This window comes from Antechinus flavipes, chromosome 1, assembly GCF_016432865.1.
Source record: "Antechinus flavipes isolate AdamAnt ecotype Samford, QLD, Australia chromosome 1, AdamAnt_v2, whole genome shotgun sequence".
NCBI classification, from domain to species: Eukaryota; Metazoa; Chordata; class Mammalia; order Dasyuromorphia; family Dasyuridae; genus Antechinus; species Antechinus flavipes.
The window spans coordinates 81,359,113-81,372,715 of NC_067398.1; the positions used below are offsets into that span (position 1 = coordinate 81,359,113).

The following is a 13,603-nucleotide window of genomic DNA, read 5'->3' on the forward strand; positions in this document are numbered from 1 at the left end:
GGGCAAGGCTCGAAGGGAGCAGGAGGTGGGATGTGGGGCCTGGCGCCCAGCTCTCGTCCCTGTCCCCCCGGGACGTCTCTGGGGAGGCCCGGGAGTGGAAGCGGTTTCCCAGCCGCGGGAACGGGACGGACGGAGACGGTGTCGGACACAGAGCAGCTGGAGAGAGCCAGAGAGCGAGCGTGGTCCCGGTTAGAGAGCACGTCCGGCTTGCAGCGGGCTCTATGTCTGTTATCTTGTCCATCCCCACAACCCTGGGAGGTAGCTGCCATCGTAGTCTCCGGTTTTACAGACGAGGAAACTGAGGGAGACAGGTAGCAGGGCCCTTGCCCAAGTCCCTCAGCCAGTCAGGGCCCGAGGAGGGAAGAGGTCAGGTCAGACCCACCAAAATCCTTTATTAGGGAGGACCCACTGGGCCCTAAGCAATTAAGACCTTCATGTCCAGTGCCAGGCCGCCAGCCATGACCTGGTAGCGGCCACGCATGAGCCCACGGGTCAGGCAGTTGCGCCAGCGCATCTGGATCAGGCGAGCAGCGGCCCGAGCCCTCAGGTAACGCCGTCGCACACGCCACATGCGGACCACGGCCTGAAGCTTCACCGCGGCCCACTCCCGCCTCGTGTAGAGCTGCAGCGCTGTCCGCCGCCGCTGCTCTAATAACCGCGTGTGAGCCACCCGCCACCAGGCCTGGATGATCCAGGCGCAGAGGGCCGCGTGCAGCAGGGTCCGTCGCACTAGGGTCCCCCGCCACCAGGCCTGGATCTTGATGGCTGCCTTGTCCTAGGCCAGAGTGGAGCAGGACAAAAGCCCACTCAGCCCCCAGCCAATCCCCTGTCCTCGCTTAGCCTGTGTCTCTGTCTGCACCCTCCCTGTCCCGGAGCTCCGCCCTCTGATAATAACCTTAAACCTTCCCTGACTCCTGTCACCCCTTTATCTGAGCCCCACGTGGTCCGGGTCAGGCCTGGCTGTCCCCCTTACCAGAGGGGGGCCTTGGAGGCTCCACAGAAAACGTTCCACTCTCCCCCCGGCCAAAATGAAACAAGAGCCCTGTGCTCATTTGGTGGGTGACGATAAATTTTTAAGAAGTCTTTGATAAATGAAACCAGAGAGAGAACTTGGTTCAGCCGTTCTCCCGTTCTGTACAGCACGCGAAGCTTAAAGCGGCTTAAAACCGAGCGCTGGCCTCCGCCACGGAGCGTCTTAGGCGGCTGGAATGGAAGAAGGGTTCTTCACAGGCTCCCGAGCTCCTCCAAATGCCTTTATTTTCAGATGACATTTTGTTGATTGCATCAAGCCCCAGAGTCTGGACCCCCTCCATGAAATTCATTCCCATTCAAAAGTGATCAGCCTAACAATTCAATAGGAAAGAAAACAAGTGCACCAAGATGAAAAAAACAACGTGCAGCTGGAAACGTGGCCCTTTATGTCAGCCTGTCAGCACGTGTGTCTTCATTAGGCATTGTAGATGGACGGTAAACTAGACCCAAATTCAAAAGAAGAGTAGGTCGATTTAATTACATTGAGGAGCCTTCTGATCATCTTAAATTTGCCCCCTGACAGACATAAAACCTACCTTTGAACAAAAGCAGATTTCCAATAATCCTCTACATAATATGGAATACCCCAAATTAATTTGGGGAGCTCAAGGCAATGGAGACATACATGGCGGGTGTTACTGCAGCATATTGAAAATTGGGTTTAAGAGTTCCTCAGGAAAAGGAGCCTCAGAAAAGAGGCAGATAGCATGTGAAAGACCATCCAAATGCTGCATTGATACTCCCCAGAATGTGGATGTTGCATAGCTCCTCCATGGAGGGTTTTTGGAAGTTGTGAACAGCAATAATAACGGATAAGGTGGTGTGAGTGGATAGCAGTGCACACTGCTAAAGAGGGAGTACCCTCACTAAAACCTTAAAAATGTGCATGTTCACTTGAATAGTTCAGAAAGAGTTGGTATCCTATGTTTTTGTATCCACATATAAACACTATTTTACTTTTCTGTATATTTTTCCAGTTTTTTTTTTTTTTCAGTTCTTATTCACATAATAAGAGATAGCATGATGTAAAAGAAGTGATGGGTACAAATTCTTTCCTTGGCACTTTAGATTTGGAACAAATCATTGATCGTTTGCTTGATAGTTTGCTGATCTAACTCCATGAATTTGACTCTTACATCTATGATCCAGTTTTTCACCTTTCCCCTCAATTATTTATTGTGCCTCCCTAAATTTACCCTCTCTTATCACTCCATACTTTCTCTTAATCTCTTCTTTGTTAAATAAGGAAAATTTCTATACTCAATTGTGAATGTTATATACTCTTTCATCAAACTAGTTCAGATGAGTAAGACTCAGGTGTTGTCCATTCTTTGTGTGTCTCTTTTTATGTGAGATGATTTTTTCCCATTCTTCCTCTCCCTTTCCCCTTCTCTCAGTGCATCATTCTTTCTTGCTCTTCTTTTTTTGAGAAAATCCTAACATAATAGATTCATATCTGTGTCTTTTAAGTAGACACCTAATGACCTTACTGATTAATATTAAGGGTTTACCTGTATCATCTTCCCATTTGGGAATGTAAATAGTTTATCATTAATAAGTCTCTTATGATTTCTCAAGCATCTTTCAAGTTCTTTATTTCATTAAATATTCATTTTTCTCCTGAAGGATTATTCTCAATTTTGCCAGATAGGTTATTCTAGGTTGTTTGCTGCCGGGAATAGCATAGACCAGAAGTCTTCCACTCCTTCATAGTGGTAATTGTTATCCTGGACTGTGGCTACATGGTATTCTAACTTTTTCTGGCTATTTTTAGGATTTTCTCTTTGACCAGGGAGCTCTGAATTTTGGCTATAACATTCCTAGGTGTTTTCATTTTGGGATCTTTTTTAGGAGGTGATCAGTGGATCTTTTTGATTTCTACTTTGCCCTTTGGTTTTAGGATATCTGGGCAGCTTTTGCGTGTAATTTCTTGAAATACCATATCCAGGCTGGGGTGTTGGGGTTTTTTTTTTGGGATCATGATTTTCAGGTAATCCATTAAATTATCTCCTCTTGATTTTTTCCTTCCCAGTTGTTTTTCCTATGAATTATTTCAGTTCTTTTCAATTTTTTCCCATTCTTTTGACTTCGTTTTATTATTTCTTGATATCTCTTGTAATTATTAGCTCCCCTTGACCAATTCTAATTTTTAAGGAGTTATTTAGTAATGTTTTGTACAACTCTTTTACCATTCAGCCAGTTATTTTTAAGGGGTTATTTTCTTCAGTATTTTTTGTGCCTTTTACTAAGCTGTTTTCACAATTTTCTTGCATAGTTTTCATTTTTTCCCCAAGTTTGCTCTATCACTCACATTTTATTTTTAAAATCACCTTTTTTTGTTGTTCTTTTATCTCTTTAGCTTTTATAGGAATTCTTATTGGGCTTTTGTTTGGTCTGCATTCCACCCTGTCCTCCCCTCCAAAGTCTTGTCTTTGTATATATTTTCAGGTCATTGCCTTCTGAGTTTTTGTTTTGAGCCTCCCTGTCACTTTTAATGATCAGGTTTTTTTGTTGTTTGCTCATTTTCTCATCCTAAATCTTGAATTTGGGCTTGATATTAAAAATTGAATTCTGCTCACCTCTAGGGTAGGGACAATTGACCTGAACTTCTATGATGTCCTCCTACTTTCATAACTTGATCTGAGTTCAGTAGGTGATGTGAGAAGTTTGGTCACAGCTCTTCAGGCCTGTACTTTGCTCCTTAGCCAGGTAGAGCCCCTGCTTCTCCTCATGAGAGTGATCTAGAATTTGGTTATTGGTGACAAGTGTCAAGTGGCATCCAATTCTGTGCCCAGTACTAGCATGGGTCCCTTGAGATTTCTTTCTGACCAAGTGTTAAATATTTCCTGTACCTAAAACAGTGACCAGTTAAATGTAAAGTGACAAAGGCTTGCACAAGATTAGTGATATTCAAGGATCTGGATGCGAGGGATATGGAGGCAGGAATCGCCAGGACTTGGGAAGAAGATTGGATATGGGAGTGAAGGAGTCTGAGGAAGGTCTTTGGAGAGTTGAGAAGGATAGGGATGCTACCAGCTCCAGAAATAAAGTGGAAGAAAGCTAGTTCATGACTTTGGGGTGCCAGTGACACACTGAAATGGGCGTGTATCTTGTTAGTTTGAGACAATCTGGAACTTCAGGAGACATGTTCAAGGCTAGAAATCACCTGGCAGTTAGAATCAGTTGGGAGAGACATAAGTCTAGAGCTGGAAGGCCCATAAATCCAGTCCCTTCTTTTTACAGTTTAGGAACTAAGGGTTCTTAGTACCTAAAGTAGCATTTGGACTCCAGTGTTTGTGACTCCAAACCCAGTGCTTTAACCACCTCTGAAATATTCTGATAAGAGTCTGAAGGCTTTAGCTTAAGTCTTTAAGAAAGAGAGAACTTAAGATAGCTGGTTCACTTTTTGATCATTCTAATGATTAGGAAGTTTTCCCTTATACCGAGCTAAAATCTGCCTCAGATTTCCATCCATTATTCTCTTTTCCTCGTGTTAGCTCTCCAAATTCTTAAAGAATGACTGTCATCCGTGCTTCTGCTAGCCTTCTTTGCAAAACTTTCTCTCTTCTTCAAGTTAAACATCTTGAGCTCTTTCAGCTGATTCTTTTATAGTATTGAGTCCAGATCCTTCCCCATCATGGTCTCCATCTCATCAGTGCTCTCTTCCTAAAACAACTTGAAGAACTGAATGGAATGTTCCAGAGTGGGTTTCCCCCATTACCCCAATCAGACAAGGACATTGGGGCTTTAGCTTTTATGTTCTAAACATGTCTCAGGGCAGCACAAAATGTGATAAGCTTGTGGTTGCCAAGCCCCCTTATTGTAGTCCATCAAGAGCTCCATCAATTTTTGGACTTGAGCACTTGATTTTTTGAACCAAAGCATCTGGTTTTGTCACTGTTAGACACTTCATCTTAATCAGTTCAGCCCATTGCAGCCTGTTGGGTTCTTTTGGGACACTGACTCGTCATGCAACCTGTCAGCCTTTACTCCCATTGCTGACGTCTGAAAATTCTCAGGAGTGCTCGCCTGCAGATTACTGATAAAAACATCAAGCAGCCCTGACCAGAGGCGTCCGTGCTTGGAGATGCTCTGCCAGGGCGGTCTGCATCGACATTGTAACTGGTGCCAGGGGAGCAGATGAGAACACCAGGTAGAAGGCAAGGAGACAGAAAAGACTTGGGGTCGGGTCTACGTTTGGAGGGAAAGAAGAGTCAGTGAAGGAGACAGGGTGGGCCTGAGGATGTCCTTTATTGGGCAGGGAAGGGCTAGTGCTCCCCCCACAGTCCCACCAGCTCCTCAAACCATTAGAATTTTGGTGTCAAATGCCAATCCCTGAGAGGAGTACTGCTGGCAAAACTGGGTGAGGCAGGTGGTGGTGTGTTGGGCAGAACCCCAGGGGATGGGGACCAGCCATGGAGCTTCAGCAGGACCCACTTCTGTGGGCGTGCACAGCAGCAGCAGCACTGCATGGCCCGGGCTTGGAGGGACACACACAGCAGTGCCCGTCGCCCCAACATTCCCTACCACCATGCCCACATCTTTGGGCTCACAGAGTCCATCTGTGTCTGCCGCAGGAAATGGGGCAGAGCTTAACAGGAGGGACCACTTGGGATGGCCTTTCCTCCTGCGTTGGCAAAAATCTCCCATTTACCTGGTTCTTCTAACTTACCAGAGGAGGATTACGGTTCTCATATTAGGTCCCATGGGCTCCTCTCTAGTCTCCATCCTGTTCCCAGGCCCTTCCAAATCCCTACCCTCTCATTTTCCGCTCCCCACCTGATCTGATCATTCAAGCCTTGCTAGCTCTCCCTCTGCCATCTTCCAAACCACAGTCAAATACAGCTCCCCGATAGATAGAAAGTGCTCATCAGAGCTCTGGGCCCCACAGGAGTTATTCACAGCCTGAGAGACGATTTCTGCCCCCTCCCAAACACCCTAAGGAAACAGCCAACCTTCACCTACCGTGTGTTTTTCTTCAAAGTTGTTAGATTCGTTTTCAGATTCATTACTACTCTTCTGTACCAGAAATGGGGCAGGAGAAGGAAGGAAAGGGAACAGTTAAGAAAAGCAGACTGGAAGAGGTTGGTACTAAATGGCCATTCTTCCTGGGGACTAGCCTCTGGCCCTTGGACCCCAGATTGGCTTAGATACCTCCAGAGGATTCCTGTTCTCTTACCCTTCTGGGTCAATCTTATCTTTCCCTCCCGCCACCCTTCCCACCTGAAGCAGAATCTCCAAGATCCCAAGCTACCACCCCACACCCCCTCCCTCCCTTTCCTGGCCCTTACAGAGACTTGACCTCCCATGGTTTGGAAGCTGTCTCCCTCTGACCGGCTTTGACAGCTGTGACCTGGTCTAGGCAGGAGGGCTAGCTAACACCTATGAGGTCATAAGGGCTTACTGACTTAGGGACTTTGCATTAACTCAGCTGTGTCCTTAATCACAACAAATTCCCTCCCCTTCTTCCCACTCTTCTTAAGAAATAGGAAGCTTCTGACTAGAGTCAGACTCTGGAAGAACAAAGGCCCAGGTTGGATGGACATCAGATCCATTCCAAGGACCATACAGAGTGCAGACTGGGGGGAAGGGAGGAGGGAGAAGACACCTGATTCCAAAGCCCCTTTAAAGGGGCTTTAGGATTCTGTAAAGTTGAGAAAAAAAAAAACAGATTAGCTGGCTGGCTATTGCCACACTAACTCCATTCCCTTTCTTTAAATGGAGTTTAATGGCTCATTGCAGGGTTCCTAGACTTCTTAGGTTTCAATAAAGCATTCAAGAACTCTCTCCTCCCTTCATCTTCATCTCCCATCACTCATCCTCTTCTCGTGACCCCTGTCTCGTGAAGACATGGCCTTACTCCTCACCAAGGAGAACAGGATCCTCTACTTACTCAAGTGATCCCACCTCATTTCTTCTGATTGTCCCCTCTGTTTTCCCTACTGTATCACTTATTTTTAATCTCTATCTACTGATTCCTTCCCTACTGCCTACATGCACCCAAGACCCCTCCATCCTGAAAAAACACTGGATCCACTCTTACCAATTGTCATCCTACATATCTTCCGTCCTTTATATTAAACTGAAAAAGATCTATGATAGAATCCTCCACTTTCCTTCCACGCTCTTCTTAACCTCTTACATTCTGGCTTTTGACCCTATCATTCCACCAGAAGTATTCTTTCCAAAGTCACCAGTATTCTTAATTGCCAAATTAATGGCTTTTCCTGATCCAGCCTCTGCATCTTCCAGTCTTGCAACAGTCTTAACAAAGAATCTGCCACATTTTGAACTTTGGATACATTAGTCCTCTTATTCAGTCTTGTAGTTCCCACATACTCATTCTTTTTCATTCTATGAATTCCTCTAAGAGATCTTTAAACTGCTATACTCTGTTAACATCATTGAACAACAATTATATCAGATGGCTTCTGGGGCCTTTTATCACACATCAAGGAATCAACCCAGACCTCTGGGAAACATTGAAAGTCAGAAAAATGTTTTATGTGAGTTACTTCTCAGACACACCCCACGTCTCATCCTTGCAATGAAAACACGGATCCTCCTGCTGAGGTTCTCTCTACCAATCTTTTCATCTTTAAGGCCCTATAGAGTTACCAGGATATTCTACTGAAATAAGATGCCCTCAGCATTAGGCCCCCGCTTGCCCCTATCATCCTATGAGTGCTGCCACAGATGCATAGATCTGGCATTCAGATATCAATCACTTCCTGACTTGCTGCTTTGCAGTATCCTGCTATGATCTCAAAAAGGTCAAAGGGAATTCCAAACAACACTAATTCTGGAGGTAGTTGCTGCATCTGAAATGAATAAATAAATGAAAATACACTGAGGATGCAAATACAAAAAAGTCCCTTCTCTCAAGGGAGCTTATGTTCCAATTGTTATCTGACAATTCATGACCTTATTTTGAGGTTTTCTTGGCAAGAGTGGAGTGGTTTGCCATTTCCTTCTCTCTTAAAAGATGGGGAAACTGAGGCAGAGAGAAGTGAATTGCCCAAGATCACACAGCTGGTTAAGTATCTGAGCCATATTTGAACTTATTTAAATGAATCTAAGTCCGGTGTTCTAACCACTGCACCATCAAGCTGCTCTTTATATTTTAATAAGGGGAAATAACATTGGTGACGAGAGAAAGGACTTTACTAAGGTCTAGGGAGTCAACAAGGAAGGTGGGCTGAGCTATCGGTGGAGAATTGTCATGGCTTTTTCAGAAACAAGGTAGTTGTGATTTGAGTACCATTCCCAAAGCTCAAGGGGGAAATGAAGATGGGACGGAGTTAGTGCACGGCGGTATGCCAGGCTACGTGGGAAGCGTGGTCTGGGCAGCCTTGCTAAATAGCCCTCATTCACCTACTCAGTGGTCCAGGGGCACTCAGCCCCAGGTTAGTGGATTAACTCCCATACAGAACAAATGGGGAGGTAGAGGCTCTGGAGGGCTGGTCCAGTCCAGAGGGTGCAGTTCTAGAGCCACAGCATCTATTTAGGTCACAACCCATCAGGATATACTAAATATGGAAATGTTGCTATTCCTGTCATTCCGTCTGCCCTGGGATAGACCGTGAAGATATTTTCCTTGAATGTGGTTCCTAAAATGACGGGGGTTTAGTGAATCACTTTGGATCCATTCTCTAACACATGCTGTCCATCTTCACCGTCACTGCTCTATGAGATTTTGAGTCCCAGGACGTGGAGCCTCGTGCCTTTAGCATCTGGGGTGACTTCTGTCCTGGGGGACTAAGCTCCCTGTCCTAAATCGGAATTCCTATCGAAGTTCCATTTGGAAATATAGCACCTTTGTATTGTCTTGAATGCATTTCTCACTTCCCAATGAGCATCCAGGTCCTGCTGGTGGGATTCTTCCCCGATCTTTTGTCCTCCTAAACAGAATGATGTTTGCCCTGATCCTATTTCTGACAAGTTTTCTTTGAAGTCTGTCCTTATATCTATATGATCGGTGGAGGACTCTTCTCCTTTGCTGATTTGCCATCTCTCCCCTCATTCTTTGAGGGTAGCAGTGGAAAGAGCGACCGCTCTGGAGTCCAAATCCTCTCTCTGACACTTCTCCTTTGCTGATTTGCCATCTCTCCCCTCATTCTTTGAGGGTAGCAGTGGAAAGAGCGACCACTCTGGAGTCCAAATCCTCTCTCTGACACTTCTCCTTTGCTGATTTGCCATCTCTCCCCTCATTCTTTGAGGGTAGCAGTGGAAAGAGCGACCGCTCTGGAGTCCAAATCCTCTCTCTGACACTTCTCCTTTGCTGATTTGCCATCTCTCCCCTCATTCTTTGAGGGTGGCAGTGGAAAGAGCGACCGCTCTGGAGTCCAAATCCTCTCTCTGACACTTAGCATCTATGGTCTTCTGTTTCCTCATCTGTAAAAACAGGGAATCAGACTAGATAATCTTCCAGGTAGATCAATGATCCAATGAGCTCAAAGATCAATTTGGAGCCTATTTTCTCTGTAACAACTAGCATTTATATACCCCTTTAAATTTGTAAAGCACTGTACATACATTCATTCATTTAGCCATTACAACAATCCTGTGGGATAGGTCAGCAAGCATTTATTAACTACCTACTATATACCACTGTGCTAAGCTTTGGGGATATAAAGAAAGTCAAAAAACAAGGCCAAGTCAAAAAGCTCAGTCTGGTGGGATAGAAAAGGGGACAGAAGGATCATAGACACAGCTGTGTATGAACAAGCTTTGCTGTTTGGGACTTTTCTGATTCTCTGTGATCTCATTTGGAGTTTTCTTGGCGAAGATAATGGAAGTGATTTGCCATTTCCTTTTCATTTTGCAGACGAGGAAATTGAGGCAAACTGTGACCTGCCCAGGGTCATCCATCTAGTAAGTGTCTGAAGCTGGATTTGAACTTGTGGAGATGAGTCTTCTTGATTCTAAGCCCACTACTCTATCCACCGTGCCATCTAGCTGCCCACAAACAAGTGAGGATAACCTGAAATTCATCTCAGAAGGCATTCACACTTAAGGGCGACCGAGGCAGGGTCACACAGCCAGTAATGGTCTGAGGTAGAATTAGAACTCCGATCTTCCTGACTGAAAGCCTAGCACGCCATCTAATGTCACAACAAGCCATTTCCTCCATTTCTTCTCCTTTCCTTCCACCAGTGCCTGCCCCTGCCCCATCCCTTCCCGCTAGAAATCCATGGTCCTGCAGATCCTTACTCACTTACTCTGATTTGACCTGCTTCTGTGGATTTTGCTGCTCCTCCTACCAGCTTCTGGAGCAGAGCCTCTCCCTGTATTCCCAAGGTGATGGTCGTTTCCCTTTTTCACCCAATGATTTCTATCCTATCCCTGCATATGCTTCTTGCACACTCTGCTCTCTGCCAGTGTCTCCTTCCAATATTTGCATGCACACGTCAGGGTTCAGAGTCTTCAGATTCTGCACAAATGTGGGGGCAGTCGAGGACTTCCCACGCTCCCAATCTGAGAACGGACATTCTGATTTTAAATAAGACCACTCCTCAATTCACTGCTGACTCTCTAATGGTTTCTAGCCTCAGGATAATCCCGTGGAGGAAACTCCTGAGACAACAGTAATAATCTGGTCAATGAAAACTAAATTCCTTCCTACCCATGAGCCATAGAATGAGCATATCAGTGCTAAAAAGCTGGATGAGTGTGTCTCCTTGTTTCTGTTTCTCTGCTGAAATTCCCTTAGAATTCCAGCCTGCTTTTGCAATGGCGTTACAATTACTTTCAATAAACTTTGCCTCTTGACTACGAAAAAAGCAAAAATAAATGTAGGGACAGTCAGCGGAGCTGCCCCTTTACTGCTCCCCAGGAGGGTCCCCATTTTTTCTGGCTTAGTAGCTAAGTACTTCTGTAGATATCTCATCCTGCCTTTTTCTTGAATCTCCTTCAGGGGAACATGGACCTCATCCCGAGAAGATTTCCTGGCTTGGGCTATTTTGTGGCAGGTTTAGATTCGGTACTGCTTGAGACTGAAGCATGCATTCTTTTTTTTCCTTCCCTCGTCAGTCTGTGCCCATGAATTCTTCCACTTTTTGGAACTGACTTTTCTTCATGAAAAGGAATCAAGTCATCAATTTATCTTCTATCACTATCAAGAATTTTTGAGTGATCAACTCTCTCTAGTATGTACAAAACCAGAATCCTCCCAAGTTTATCTCATTACTGATGGTCATGGATGATTCCAACTCTTTTACAATTCTTTTTCATGATTTGATAATGTCCTTAATTTTATATTCTGAATCTATTCTTAAATTTAAGAAACCTAATTATACCCCTGGACAGCTTTCTGATTGGCTTAGAGGTAACCTGGGGATAATAGAACTGACCAATGGCCCTAATCCAGGGCACCCAAGGGACAAATCCCAAAGTTTACTTAAGGTATCCTCCAGGCCTAGATCCTCCGGTGTCTAAACTGGAATCCCAGGGAAGTTCCAGTTAATCTAGAATACTGAATAAGTATTTCACAGACACAGCCTACCATGTGGGCTGAGAAAGTGGGACTGGAAATAAACATATGGTCACTGTGGAAGGATATAGTTTTCAGGCCTTTCTCCAGACCTCATAAACTTGACTGTAACGCCCACCTCCGGTCTCCCCCCTCCAATCTGTACTGCCAGATCCATCTTTCCTTCCTTTTTTGTCTAAAACTTATGGCCTCAATTTGTCTAAAACAGAATCTTAACCCCCCACCCCCGAGCCTGCCCACCCTGCCAATGTTCCTGTCAACAGCATCTCCCTCCTTTAGCTACATAGGTTTAAAGATTCAGTTGCAGAAACACAGACTTTCTACAAAATGCCTGGCAAATGGTTGACTAGTCTTTGTTTGAAGACAAAGAAAAGCCCCCAAAGGGCTCCATTTTGTGGGTCAGAATAAGGGCTACAGACAGTCTGTCCCATAAAGCTGGGAGCCCTTTACTTCCAGCAGCCAAATTGATTTGGGGAGAGTTCTGATTGTTTCAGGGAGCTGATCAAAGACATTTTTTGGTTATGTTGCGCTTGCAGGAGGGTGAGGAGTCTAGAGTCTTTTATCTCTTCCAGTAAAGTCCAATAAAGTCTGTTGGTGCTTCCTAAAGGATGGATGGCTCTAGCCTACATAAAAGGGACCCTATAGTCCCCTTTGGCCTTCTCTTTTCCCCTTTTTTCTTTTACTTAAGTATAGTAGGTGTCTTGGAGGTAAGAGAAGAAGCTCCTGCTCGGAGATTCACTAATGGCTGGGTCGGGACCAAAGAACAGTATGCTTGAGTCCACCTGGTCCAAGAGGTTCAGAACTCCCTCTCCTTCCCCTTCTTGGCTCACTGGATAGCAGTGGTGAAATATTGAGAGTTCCCAGAGAGGCGGATGGTCGGGAGGTGTGAGACGGAATTCATTTAGAGACCAGAGGATCGAGGCCCGGAGAAAACCCTAAGCAAACTTTAGGATTTGTCCCTTGGGTGCACTGCATTAGGGCCATTGGTCAGTTCTATTATCCCAGACTATCTCTAAGCCAATCAGAAAATTCCCTAGAGCTGTAATGAGGTCTCTTAATTCTAAAAGTAGACTCAGTATAAAACTAAGGACTTTATCAAATCATGGAAAAGGATTCTAAGTGTTGGAATCATCTTGGCCTGAGAGGAGAGGTTCTGAATGCTTTGGAAAGGCAGCCTCATAACCTTGCAGCCTCCGGGGGAGGCAGTAATGGAGAGGAGAACTTTGGAGTCCAAGATAAATGTACCTGAGGGCCGCCTCTCTAGCACCCCCTCCTCCTGGATAGTCTCTTCCCTCTGGGTTTGGAGGTATCCACATTCTGCTGGTTCTCCTCTCCCTAAATACTTGGTTTCTTTTGTGGTCTCACCGTCTTCCCCTGCCCCAATCCCTTATTGTGGATGTTCCTTGGGGGTCTCTCTTTGGTCCTTTGATCTTTTTTAAAAAATTAAAGTCTTTTATTTTCAAAACATGCATGGATCATTTTTCAACATTGACTCTTGAAAAACCTTGTGTTTGATAAATGGTCAAAGGATATGAACAGACAATTCTCAGACGAAGAAATTGAAACTATTTATAGACATATGAAAATATGCTCCAAATCATTATTAATCAGAGAAATGCAAATTAAGACAACTCTGAGATACCACTACACACCTCTCAGATTGGCTAGAATGACAGGGAAAGATAATGGGGAATGTTGGAGGGGATGTGGGAAAACAGGGACACTGATACATTGTTGGTGGAATTGTGAACACATCCAGCCATTCTGGAGAGCAATTTGGAACTATGCTCAAAAAGTTATCAAACTGTGCATACCCTTTGATCCAGCAGTGCTACTACCAGGCTTATACCCCAAAGAGATACTAAAGAAAGGAAAGGGACCTGTATGTGCCAAAATGTTTGTGGCAGCCCTGTTTATAGTGGCTAGAAGCTGGAAAATGAATGGATGCCCATCAATTGGAGAATGGTTGGGTAAATTGTGGTATATGAATGTTATGGAATATTATTGTTCTGTAAGGAATGACCAGCAGGATGAATACAGAGAGGACTGGCGAGACTTACATGGACTGATGCTGAGTGA

General features: G+C 44.9%; 1 protein-coding gene and 1 long non-coding RNA gene across 2 annotated transcripts; both read right to left on the reverse strand.

The window, feature by feature from the left end:
* Positions 1–58: 58 nt before the first annotated feature.
* LOC127544171 (IQ domain-containing protein F6-like) lies at positions 59–1,052 on the reverse strand. Its single transcript, XM_051970691.1, has 2 exons — positions 957–1,052; positions 59–775 (listed from the first exon to the last, which is right to left on the reverse strand). The coding sequence occupies exons 1-2, from the start codon at positions 1,050–1,052 to the stop codon at positions 416–418; spliced, it is 456 nt and encodes a 151-aa protein (XP_051826651.1). The 3' UTR covers positions 59–415.
* On the reverse strand, positions 1,052–6,658 carry LOC127554223 (uncharacterized). Its single transcript, XR_007951917.1, has 3 exons — positions 6,324–6,658; positions 5,998–6,051; positions 1,052–1,343 (listed from the first exon to the last, which is right to left on the reverse strand). It is a non-coding gene; the product is annotated as an uncharacterized LOC127554223 (long non-coding RNA).
* Positions 6,659–13,603: the final 6,945 nt, after the last annotated feature.

Bases quoted from the DNA above. Each gene is read 5' to 3' on its own strand.
- LOC127544171 (XM_051970691.1), bottom strand. From the start codon at position 1,052: ATGAGCACAGGGCTCTTGTTTCATTTTGGCCGGGGGGAGAGTGGAACG. The intron at 776-956 runs GCCTGACCCGGA...ACTCTGGCCTAG, and splicing joins CTGGTAAGGGGGACAGCCAG to GACAAGGCAGCCATCAAGAT.